Raw genomic sequence first — 12,293 nt, forward strand, 5'->3', positions numbered from 1 at the left:
AGCCTCCCCGAACAGGCGCCGGAATGTGGCGACTAGGGGCTTTTCACAGTAACCTCATTTGAAGACTACTTGTGACAGTGAGCGATTTTCATTTAATTTTTTCATTTCAACCAATGAACTGAAATGTGTAACGTAAATTGTGAAAACCAATAAAAACATTAAAAAAAAGAAATGGCAGCTCCCATATCCAACTCCATTTGGAGCGTATGGACATCCACCTGCACCGGAACGCAAATAGAGGCCACACGGGGCAATACCATACATTCAACAGCACCTCAGCCTCATCCTCGGCCTCTTCTTGGTCAACCAGATGCAAGGCCTGGCCCCCGGGGCTGATATATACCTCAACCGGGGCACCTGCCCCTTCTGCTGCCTGCGAGCATGGCTGGACTGGAACCCACAGATCGCACACGGGCTGGAATCACCTTCAGCTGAGTCCGGTGGTGTTGCATGTTTCGGTGGCCAGCTCTTCATCCAGGGGCCAGAGTGGCCATGGCGTTCGGTCTGCGCTGTGGGATACCATGTGAGGGGTGACACCCCAAAACATTCACCTCCATCCTTTGTATCTCTTGGACACTGTGTTCTGCATTTTCCCGGTACAAGGAGATCTGCAATGCCTGCTGAAAAGTCAGGGAGATTTTCTCAAAACGCTTTTCTGCGCTTCCATATTATTTACACCGCAGACCAAACGATCGCAAGGCACATAATAACAATAATCTTTTTTTGTCATAAGTATGAAGTTACTGTGAAAAGCCCCTCGTCGCCACATTCCGGCGCCTGTTCGGGTAAGCTGGTACGGGAAATGAACCCGCGATGCTGGCCTTGTTCTGCATTACAAACCAGCTGTCTAGCCCACTGAGCTAAACAAGCCCTAACATCGGGAAAAGCAGCTCCATATTCACATAATTCAGCTATCTTCCCTAGCCATGGTATGAACCTGGTGACAGATTCATCAAGGGACCTAACCACTCTATTAAGCCAATATATTTGAACAATTACTGATAAGGTTGGGTTAAAGTGTAGCGCCAGAAATGCAATGAGAATGTTGAACTATTGCCTATCTGGCACTGCCGGGTATGTGAGACTCAGGATCACCACGAATGTGCTCGTTCTCCGTCTTTTTTTGGTCCAGAAGTAACGCATCCTTTCTGCATACTAGTTCTAGTCTTCAATACCAGTATCAAATGCATCTAACCACCCAGAGTCTGGTGGGAGATGAGAGAGAAACTAGAGAAACATGTGAATTCAGGTTTAAGGCAAGGAGAAACCTTAGAGAAGGTTTGGCCACTGGGCTAGGGGAAGGGGGGAAAATGTCAAAGATCAGTTTCAAACTTAGTGACCAAGAAATTCATGAGCTCCTTGTAATTCTTGTTGGGAGTGAAGTGGAGAGGAATATAAGAAATCAGTGTGCAGTAAGGAAAGGACTCTAGGGATTACTTTTGCATTTCAGATGATCTTGGAATAGTCAACAGTTTTGCTAGATGAGAACAATATTGCTTTATGTGGTCCAGCCGGATCTTGGGAGAATGACTAAACCCACTGTCTGTTATAAGGACTTGAGGCTGTTTTCGTTAGAGAGAAGAAGGTTAAGTGGTGACTTAATTGAGGCATACAAGATGATCAGAGGATTAGATAGGGTGGACAGTGAGAGCCTTTTTCCTCGGATGGTGATGTCCAGCATGAGGGGACATAGCTTTAAATTGAGGGGAGATAGATATAGGACAGATGTCAGAGGTAGGTTCTTTACTCAGAGAGTAGTAAGGGCGTGGAATGCCCTGCCTGCAACAGTAGTGGACTCGCCAACACTAAACGCATTCAAATGGTCATTGGATAGGCATATGGACGATAAGGGAATAGTGTAGAGGGACTTTAGAGGGGTTTCACAGGACGGCGCAACATCATGGGCCGAAGGGCCTGTACTGCGCTGTAATGTTCTATGTTCTATGTTCTAAGTCTTCGTCCATTAGACTTAAAGGACAAGTGGTGAGGGCAATGGCTAAGAACAAAATCAGATGAGGGTAATTTTACCCAGCTGGATGACAAGAGGGCAGTGTGGTCAATTGTGTCTAAGGCAGTGTTCTTCAAAGTCGGGAGCGCGACCCACCCGTGGGTTGCGGGCGTGTGTCGGGAGGGTCGCGGAGCCATTGTCCGCGGCGCTCCTCATCGCGCAAATCCCCGCGCAGCAGCGGGCTTTTAATAACATGTCAAAAAAAAGATTTGGCCGCATTGTGCATGCGCGCACGATGATCGGTGCACATACGCAGATCGGGCACGCATGCGCAATGCGGCCGCTATTTTTTTGAAACGGTTGCAGCTTTTTGTTTTACAAGTTCTGTAGTGGTTTTTATTCATTTATTTTATTCATTTAATTTTTTATATATTTTATTCATTTTATTATTTTTTTTACAAGTTCGGGGGAGGGGGTTTATTCATTTCATTTATTTTATTCATTTTTTTTACAAGTTCGGCGGGGGGGGTTATTTGATAAAATTTTACAGGAAAAAAATTCAGAACTTTGGACAGATGGAGACTCCATACTATCAGACACCGGAAGGCTTCACCTTCATCCAACAGGTTCGATTGGAGGAGCGGCACTTATCACACTCACAAATTACATTCTGACTCTGGCAAACTGTTGCTCCACCTTTTTGGCCTGTCTGTAACCTTAGACCAGTGTTCTTCAAACTTTTTTTCCGGGAAACCATTTTTTACCAACTGGCCAACCTTCGGGATCCAACCCGGCCAACCTTCGCGACTCATGCCGTGTATGAGGGCCAAAGGGACCCAAAACCATTTCCTCCATTTTTGTCAGCAGCAAACAAGGTAAGAGAAAATGGTGGGCCGCGCAGGTCGGACGGCGTCGGTCGTGAAGGTCGGCCAGTGTGGGTCGCGAAGGTCGGCCGGCGTGAGTCGCGAAGGTTGGCCGGGTTGGATCCCGAAGGTTGGCCAGTTGGTAAAAAATGGTTTCCCGGAAAAAAAGTTTGAAGAACACTGGTCTAAGGTTACAGACAGGCCAAAAAGGTGGAGCAACAGTTTGCCAGAGTCAGAATGTAATTTGTGAGTGTGATAAGTGCCGCTTGTTATTGTAGCAAGGGCTGGAAATCTTATTGGCGATCCATTACTAGACTCTGTACCTTCTGCACCTTTAGTGTGCAGTAGAAGCTCATATTTGGGGCTTCTTTCATGCAAAAATAACTATGTTGGTGATTTTGCTAAATTTCCAGCCCATGTGAGGGTTGCTCGACTTTATGATCAGGGTTTTTAAGTGATGCTGGAGGGAGGGATTCTCAGACTGAAACACTGCTTTCATTTCCAGTTTGACCTCAGGACCGAACCTCCTATCGGCCAGAGCAGACCATCGCGCATGCGCGAGAGGACCCCCTCACTCGGCGAACCGTGAGGAAGTGACGTTATATGTACCGGAAATAGATAGCCGCAGACGGACGGTTTGTGGGGTTCGGCTTGGCGTTGTCAGCTGGGTTATCGCGGGCTTTTCTTCCATTTCCCGGCAGGAGAGATTGTAATTGAAAGGTGTTTGGCATTAATGTTAACGTGCGACAGAGGGGAGGCTGGAGGGCAGCGCGGGTTGTGGTTGCGGCGTATTACGGCCTTGTGAAGGGCTGCACGGCTCCCGCTTGCAGTCGTGAGGAGCAGCTTCCACCACAGGGAATGCTGTGCCGCGACCAGGCCTTCCTCCCCAAAAAAACAAATAGATCATCTGATATTTCCACCTTTGGGTGTTATGTGTGTCTGAGTGCGATTTAGCTGAGTTTTAAATGACTGAAATAAAACAAGTCTAATTTCAATTTGTTTTAGATTTCGCTTTGAAACATGAGTGAGACAGATGAAGTTGTCCAAGTTATCCAAGATGGAAATGATACGGCCAAAAGTGATGCCGACCAAACGCCCATTATTGATTATGGAAAAGAAATTGCAAAGCAAAATTCAAATAATGCAGCTAAGAGTGAGACAGGACAAATCCAAATTCATACTATTGATGATATACATGATGAAGCAGCGAATGAGGTCGGACAAGCTGATGAACAGACTACTACTGGTGAACAAGAAGGATTTCCGTGTGATGTCAGCCAAGATGATGAACAGACCACCAGTGGTGAACAAGAAGGATTTCAGTGTGATGTCAGCCAAGATGATGAACAGACCACCAGTGGTGAACAAGAAGGATTTCAGTGTGATGTCGTACAAGATGATGACCAGACCATCAGTGGTGAACAAGAAGAATCTGCAAGTGAGGTTGGCCAAGTTGACAATCAGCCTACTAATGCAGGACACAATGATGCTCTGAGTGAAGTAACCAGTGTTGAAAATATGCCTATCAGTGATGAACAAGAAGCAGCTCAGGATGAGCTAGGCCAAAATCAAACTGGTAAAGATGAAAAAGTTCAAGTTATGAGTGCCACAAGCCAAGTGAACCCTCGGACCATTGGTGGTAGAGCAGTAGCAGCTAAGACAGCTGTGGGCAATGTCAAACTGAAGCTAACTGGTGGAAGAGCTAGTAAGCTTACTGGAAAAACAGGTGCTCTTACTGGAAAGAGACTGCAAACTTGTATTGGGAAACAGAAAAAGCTTGCATCGAAGATTTCCAGAAAAATGGTTAAAGCCAGCAGTGACCTGTTGCAAGCCAAGAGTGCCCCAGGCCAAACTATCACTAAAGGTGTACTTGCCAAGCTCAAATCCCAAGCAGAGTGTGTTGGAGAAGAAAAGGTAAATGTTGTGGCTGCAGATGAAGTTCAACCAGAATTGACTGGTGAGAACGAACCAATGAGTGTTGACAATGATGCAAATGACGCCCAAGAAACTGAAAATGAGATGGCAGGTGTGCTCGATGAAGTCCAAGCTGATACGGATCTAATATGGCCACCTGAGAGTGCAGAGTCACCTGCCAGTGGAGAGCGGCCTGAAAGTGATGGATCTCTTGCTGGCAAAGAGGGCAAATCTGTGACTATGTTTTGGTGTGATGTAAGTATTTAAGCTTTTGCAGAGAGACTAGCTGACATTTTACTTCATATATTACTTACTATTTTTGATCTGTTAAATCTGAGCTACCACCATATTAGGTGCAGATATTGTAGGGGTAGCCCAGTGGTTAGCACTGCTGCCTACGACGCTGAAGACCCAAGTTTGATCCCAGCCCTGGGTCACTATCTGTGTGGAGTTTGTACATTCTCCCTGTGTCTGGGTGGGTCTCACCCCCACAACCCAAAGATGTGCAGGGTAGGTGGATTGGCCACAATAAATTCCCCCTTAATTGGAAAAAAATAATTGGGCACTCTAAGCTTATATTAAAAGATATCATTTTTAAACAAAAGATACAAATATTGCACATCTGTGTTATCTCTAGACATATTTATCAACTATAAGGCAGACAAGTGTTACATGAATTATTTCACTTTTCAAAATAAAAGTTAATCTCAGATTTAGGTTATGTTATGCCATGCTGTATAAAATTGCATTGTTCCATACAGTAGCTAATAAATGTTCAGATTAATTTGGTTGTGTAATGATACTGGCTTTACAGCAGGATTTTTAAAGTATTATATTTCCAACTGCCTTAGTGAATGTAGTGGATAAACAATTTTGGATAGAAACCAGTGAACAAAGGGTGGCACAGTGGTTAGCACAGCTCCCTCACAGCGCTGAGGATCCGGGTTTGTTCCCGGCCCCGGTTCACTGTCCATGTGGAGTTTGCACATTATCCCCATGTTTGTGTGTGTCGGGCAGCACGGCGGCGCAGTGGGTTAGCACTGCGGCGTCACGGCGCTGAGGTCCCAGGTTCGAATCCCGGCCCTGGGTCACTGTCCGTGTGGAGTTTGCACATTCTCCCTGTGTTTGCGTGGGTTTCGCCCCCACAACCCAAAGATGTGCAAGCTAGGTGGATTGGCCACTCTAAATTGTCCCTTAATTGGAAAAATGATTGGGTACACTAAATTTATTTTTAAAAAATGTTTGTGTGTGTCTCAGCCCCACAATCCAAAAGATGTGCAGGCGAGGTGGATTGGCCATGCTAAACTGCCCTTAATTGGAAATATAAATAATTGGGTACTCTAAATTTATATAAAAAAGAAAGCAGCGAACATATCTTTTTTAGACTGAATATAATTAGGGTGGAATGGTTTGTGGGATATGGTTTGTTAATAAAGCTGGAAGTGTTTAGAATCTTTGGTATGTTCAGTATTGCCCTTGATCAGACTGCTGATTGCATAAACCAGACCTCTTGAGTTAGTACAAACAAAAATAGAGGACATTATAATTCATAGTTTGATATTTTTAAAAGTGTATTTTTATTCTAGATTTGCAAGGTTGTTTGTACATCTGCTCTGAATCTCCAGATGCACTTCCTTGGCTTTAAACACAAAAAGGTATGGATAGTTTCAATAATTTTATAATTAAACACTTTCCCTGTAAGAACATTTTGATAACTTTATTTCTGAATTTCAACAGTTAATATGCTATTATTAAATACATTAGTGTCTCAATAATGACATACTTTCAAATACAGTGGAGCCTCGATTATCCACATAGTAATTATCTACTTCATTATTTGTTAGAACGTTCATGGCAGTTGATGTTGGGGAAAGTAGCCAAAGTCATTATGGGTCAGTGGTGTTAGGGCTGCCAGTAAATCTTCTAAAATAGAATATTTCATAGGGAGTATGGATATAACCATCTTACTTTGAAATTGGAAGGATGTAAATCCGTTGGCAACAAATATCCTATCCTAGGTTATTAAATTGCAATCTTTTGGACATTTTTTGGGAAGCTATATTCTAAAGATACAGCACTGGAGTATTTTTAATTGTTTGAATAGAACAATCAGGTTAATTAAGGTTGCCAGTATTTGGTTGAATAGCCATTATTAAAAATGGGTGTGCTTGGGATTCTCATCTGGCAATTTCTGTTACACAGCAATAAATTTCCCTCTGATTATAGGCATAATTGAGGTTTCATTGCACTTGGTGTACCATACCCTTCAATAAATTAAATTTGAGTTTTGCTACTGTTCACATTGCTAATTTTAAGTGAATTGACTGATTTTTTTCTGAGCACATTCCTCTAATTTGTTTTCCTAGATTTGTGTAAACAGTTTAAGAATTATTAGGACCGTAGTAATTTTCTGAGACTAAGATGCTTAGTACTGTAAGTATAAAATAATGTGCTTTCAGAGAACTAGTCCAGATTTGAAAGGAAGAGACAGAACATACAACAGTCCAAAGATGTGCGGGTTAGGTGGATTGGCCATGCTAAAATTGCCCGTAGTGTCCTAAAAAGTAAGGTTAAAGGGGGGTGTTGTTGGGTTACGGGTATAGGGTGGATACGTGGGTTTGAGTAGGGTGATCATTGCTCGGCACAACATCGAGGGCCGAAGGGCCTGTTCTGTGCTGTACTGTTCTATGTTCTATGTTCTAACAGTGCAGCACAGTACAGACCCTTTGGCCCACGATGTTGTGCCGATCATTTATCCTATTCTAAGGTCAACCTAACCTACACCCTTTCAATTTACTGCTGTCCATGTGCCTGTCCAAGAGTCGCTTAAATCTCCCTAATAACTCATATTCCACCATCTCTGCTGGCAGTGCATTCCACACACCCACCACTCTCTGTGTAAAGAACCTACCTCTGACATCTCCCCTGTACCTTCCTCCAATCACCTTATGTCCCCTCGTGACAGACATTTCCGCCCTGGGGAAAAGTCTCTGGCTATCCACTCCATCCATGCCTCTCATCACCTTTGTACATCTCTATCAAGTCACCTCTCTTCCTTCTTCGCTCCAATGAGAAAAGCCCTAGGTCCCTCAATCTTTCTTCATAAGACATGCCCTCCATTCCAGGCAGCATCCTGGTAAATCTCCTCTGTACCCTCTCCAAAGCATCCACATCCTATAATGAGGCAACCAAACTGGACACAATATTCCAAGTGTGGTCTAACTAGGGTTTTATAAAGCTGCAGCAAAACCTCGGGGGCTCTTAAACTCAGTCGCCCTGTTAATGAAAGCCAACACACCATACGCCTTTTTAAAAGCCCTGTCAACCTGGTTTGAGGGATATATGTACGTGGACCCCAAGATGCCTCTGTTCCTCCACACTTCCAAGAATCCTGCCTTTAACCCTGTATTCAGCATTCCAATTCGACCTTCCAAAATGAATCACTTCACATTTATCAAGGTTGAACTCCATCTGCCACTTCTCAGCCCATCTCTGCATCCTGTCAATGTCCTGTTGTGACCAGCAACAACCCTCAACACTATCAACAACTCCCCCAACCTTTGTGTAATCGACAAACTTATTAACCCACCCTTCCACTTCCTCATCCAAGTCATTTGTAAAAACCACAAAGAGCAGAGGTCCCAGAACAGATCCCTGCAGGACACCACTGATCACTGACCTCCAGGCGGAATACATTCCAGCCACTACCACTCGCTGTCTTCTTTTGGCCAGCCAATTCTGTATCCAGCCAGCCAAATTTCCCTGGATACCATGCCCCCTAGCTTTCTAAATGAGCCTACCATGGGGAACCTTGTCAAATGCCTTACTGAAATCCGTATACACCACATCCACTGCCCAACCTTCATCAATGTGTCTCGTCACATCCTCAAAGAATTCAATGAGGCTTGTGAGGCATGACCTGCCCCTCACAAAGCCATGCTGACTATCTTTAATCAAACTATGTTTTTCTAAATAATCATAAATCCTATCTTAGAATCCTTTTCAATATTTTGTTCACCACAGACGCAAGAGTGATGGGTCTGTAATTCCCAGGGATTTCCCTATTCCCTTTCTTGAACAGGGGAACAACACTCGCCTCCCTCCAATCGTCACTACTCCAGTGGAGAGTGAGGACGCAAATATTATCGCCAACGGTGCAGCAATTTCCTCCCTTGCTTCCCGTAGTAACCTTGGGTATATCCCGTCAGGCCCAGGGGATTTATCTATCCTGATGCTTTTAAAAATTTCCAGCACATCCTCCTGCTTAATATCAACCTGTTCGAGTCTATTAACCTGGTTCACACTGTTCTCATGAGCAACAAGGTCCCTTTCTCTAGTGAATACTGAAGCAAAATATTCATTTAGGGCCTCCCCTATGTCGTCGGACTCTAGGCACAAGTTCCCTCCACTATCCCTGATCGGCCCAACTCTCATTCTGATCATCCTCTTATTTCTCACGTAAGTGTAGAACGTCTTGGGGGTTTCCCTAATCCTTCCCGCCAGGGCTTTTTCATGCCCCCTTCTAGCTCTCCTAAGTCTATTTTTGAGTTCCTTCCTGACTACCTTGTACCCTCTCGAGCCGTGCCAGATCTTTGCTTCCTCAACCTTACTTAAGCTTCCTTCTTCCTCTTGACTAGAAGCTCAACTTCTCTTGTCTTTTAATTAAATTTTGTGATGTATAACTGTTTGACTAAAATTAAGAACCGGAAGGAAATAAATCATTAACATCATTTCTAAGTAGCTGCCACTGCTTAATATCTCAAACATAGACTTGCATGTGATCTTATTCTTTGAGACATGTTCAGTTGCTTGGAAGCACAGGATCAACGAAGGAACTTGATTATTTGGGTAGTACTGGGCTTCGGTATGTGTTTAGGTTGGGAACAGTTATTTTGAGAAGATAACATTGAACATTTGGAACTGTTGTCTCAATTTTGAGAATTTAGTCTGCCCATTTTATAGTATTGTTTGATTGATAACATGCACCGCTATATAACGAGTTTACAGAGTATACTGCACAAGTTGTAGGTATGTGTATGCCTGAGACAGAGTTTGTGCACTTTTTTTAATGACTTTTATATTACAACAAAACAGAATCTTATATAGAATTTGTGAAACCTACATTCATCCCAAAATCAGATGATTCATGTTATTATAATTTCAGATAATTTGTAGCTAAATTACTGTGGACCTAACATTTAGCCACAGTTTTGGCTGTTACATTTTTAAATTGGTGGCACTTTAATTGCCATGGCTATCGGATTCCACAAAAGATGCAAAAATAACTGTTTTTGAATAGGGGTGTATTACTACAGGGACCATTAATTTTATTTCCCATTAATCATCTAAGGCATTCACTGAATGACTGTCACTCAGCACTGCATTAATTGTTTTTGTTTTGCTAATTTGCACAAAGTGGTTACATTTCATTGAATGAGTACTTTTCATGAAGAATTTCTTGGGAGCATGTTTCAAGACGAGAATCTAACCATCAAATTTAGATGATTGTAGATCATTTCTTTTGTTGGCAATAAATTGCAGCTTTGTAATATGTTTCATGTAACTATCAAATATATTTTGATGCCTTTGACTGACCATGAAGAACGGCTGTTTCATCGAAGTATATATTGGTGGGCATACCATCTATTTCATTTTAAATTGAGAGGTTTGAAGAAATTGCACCCAGATTTCCAAAATGCAACAGGGTCATCCACAATTAAACCCCATTCCTGACAGATACTCGCACTCAGACTCACATGCACACATTTTCCTGTCTTCTTTGAATTTTCAGTGGAAGGACTAAGCGCCTGTGGAAAGTTTTTACCTGCATCCTTGATGTGCCTTTTAGTTGGTTGATCAAGGAGCAGTGATGAAAACATCTGTGATGGCCTTCACGGTACGCACACCACCTTTTCCAGCAGAGGAGCACAACAATACGGACGGTTAGGGAGGGAAAGAAGAAGCGGAACCATCTGACATCTTCCCTGAATAGAAGTATGGATTTTCGTTGATGCACACCAACTACTAATCTCAGCAACCCTGATTTTCAATGGCCATATGAGGAGGTGACCTGGATGGGTTGCTGAGTTACATTGCACACTTTGCTGAGCTTTGACATTTTTGCATCCACAATCTCATTCCGAAAGCTGAATGAAATTACGAAGATAATTGTCAAAATACCAAATGTTGCATATCTTATTAGAGCAATAACTGAAACTTTCCTGAGGAAAATGTATTTGTTAGGGTTTATGAAGTAAATGGCAAAAGGGAATCCAAAGAGTTCATAAGACGTTTATTCAGCGTAACAGCAGCATTTACTCCGGACCCGATTACACATCTCCAGATCCTCACTCCTTTCTGTCAACTGCTGTAACAGCTGACCTGATATACTAGTGCTGGTTAACTCACAAGCCAATCAGCACTAGGGAAGAATCAACCCCAGCTGGATGAGTCCTATGCAGGGTTATAATAGTGTATAATTAGGGCATGTGCATAAATGTGTTGAATTTGCACCATTGCTTTTATATGTAAATTTGTTTGTGTTACTGCAGAAAAATATTATGCTTTTTAAAGGTTTAAACTGGTTTTACACCATGAATTTCATTACACTTTAAATCAAATTTTAAAGTTCCCACTCCACTTTTATTCTAAAACAACTGCAGACATGGGCTTATTTATCTCAACAACTCTATTATATTCGGTAGAGCTGTAAACCCTTCGGCAGAATCTCTATATCCACTGGCACTGTCAGTGGACGTGTGTTAGTGTTGATCCCTATTTGCATTTTTGCAGAACAGCCACAAGGGTTCTTTATTTTAAGCAAGCAAAACGGTGGCCTTCAGAGCAAAATATGCAAAAAGCGCATTTTAATGAAATGTTTCAGTTTTATGTCCCAACAGAAACAATCTCGCTAATTTTTCTGTTCCTTTTCCTGGTTGATTCTCTCCAAACATCATTATGGCAGATTGAGGCAGCCTTAAAATCGAATGGTAAGTATTGCAGGATTCCTTTTGGAACTGTTCCCATCTCTACAGATGTGCACATGTGAATTCTTCATGATGCTTTGAGGTTTAAGATCAATTGTTGGTATTTATTAAAACTAATGAACATCTATAGCTTTTGTTTTAATAGCTCTGAGAATATATTTTGTAACATGGTTGACAATAATGAAAGAAAAATACAGTAATTAGGATTCCTGATTTTGCTGCAGTTGGCTGAAAGCGCACCAAATTTAATTTCCAAAAAATCCTGGTCAATTTGCTTAATTGGATTTCTATTCTGCACTCATGAGCCCATTGCCTCCAACAGTACAACACTTTTTAGGGAGTCATGATTTTGAGGTGGACTTCAGCTTTGTTCAGTAAAAGCAAGGTGCTCCTCATTGGAGATATCCTCTTATCCATCCTTTTAGTCAGAGAACATTGTGGAATTTTGGCTGAGGAAAAACATATTGGTGTTAGACTGTGTTTCACATCTTCCCAATGTTTTTTTTCTTTCTTCTCTCGTTCAGACTTCAACTACCACAAAAGTTATTAATAATAATAATAATAATAATAGTTGATGCCACC

At 42.4% G+C, this 12,293-nt stretch overlaps 1 protein-coding gene across 2 annotated transcripts in view; it reads left to right on the forward strand.

Annotated features, from left to right (window-relative positions):
• The first annotated feature begins 3,395 nt into the window (after positions 1-3,395).
• si:ch211-197h24.6 overlaps positions 3,396-12,293 on the forward strand; it is a 170,279-nt gene continuing 161,381 nt past the window's right edge. Inside the window, exons 1-4 of one of the 2 annotated variants that reach the window (XM_038797610.1) lie at positions 3,396-3,531; positions 3,817-4,980; positions 6,312-6,380; positions 11,609-11,714. In XM_038797610.1, coding sequence (XP_038653538.1) covers positions 3,832-4,980; positions 6,312-6,380; positions 11,609-11,714 — 1,324 coding nt within the window. In that variant the 5' untranslated portion in view covers positions 3,396-3,531; positions 3,817-3,831. The remainder of the gene's footprint in view (positions 3,532-3,816; positions 4,981-6,311; positions 6,381-11,608; positions 11,715-12,293) is intronic. The other variant, XM_038797611.1, reaches the window with a different exon arrangement.

The sequence above is a fragment of the Scyliorhinus canicula genome, chromosome 5 (genome assembly GCF_902713615.1).
Source record: "Scyliorhinus canicula chromosome 5, sScyCan1.1, whole genome shotgun sequence".
Taxonomy (NCBI): Eukaryota; Metazoa; Chordata; class Chondrichthyes; order Carcharhiniformes; family Scyliorhinidae; genus Scyliorhinus; species Scyliorhinus canicula.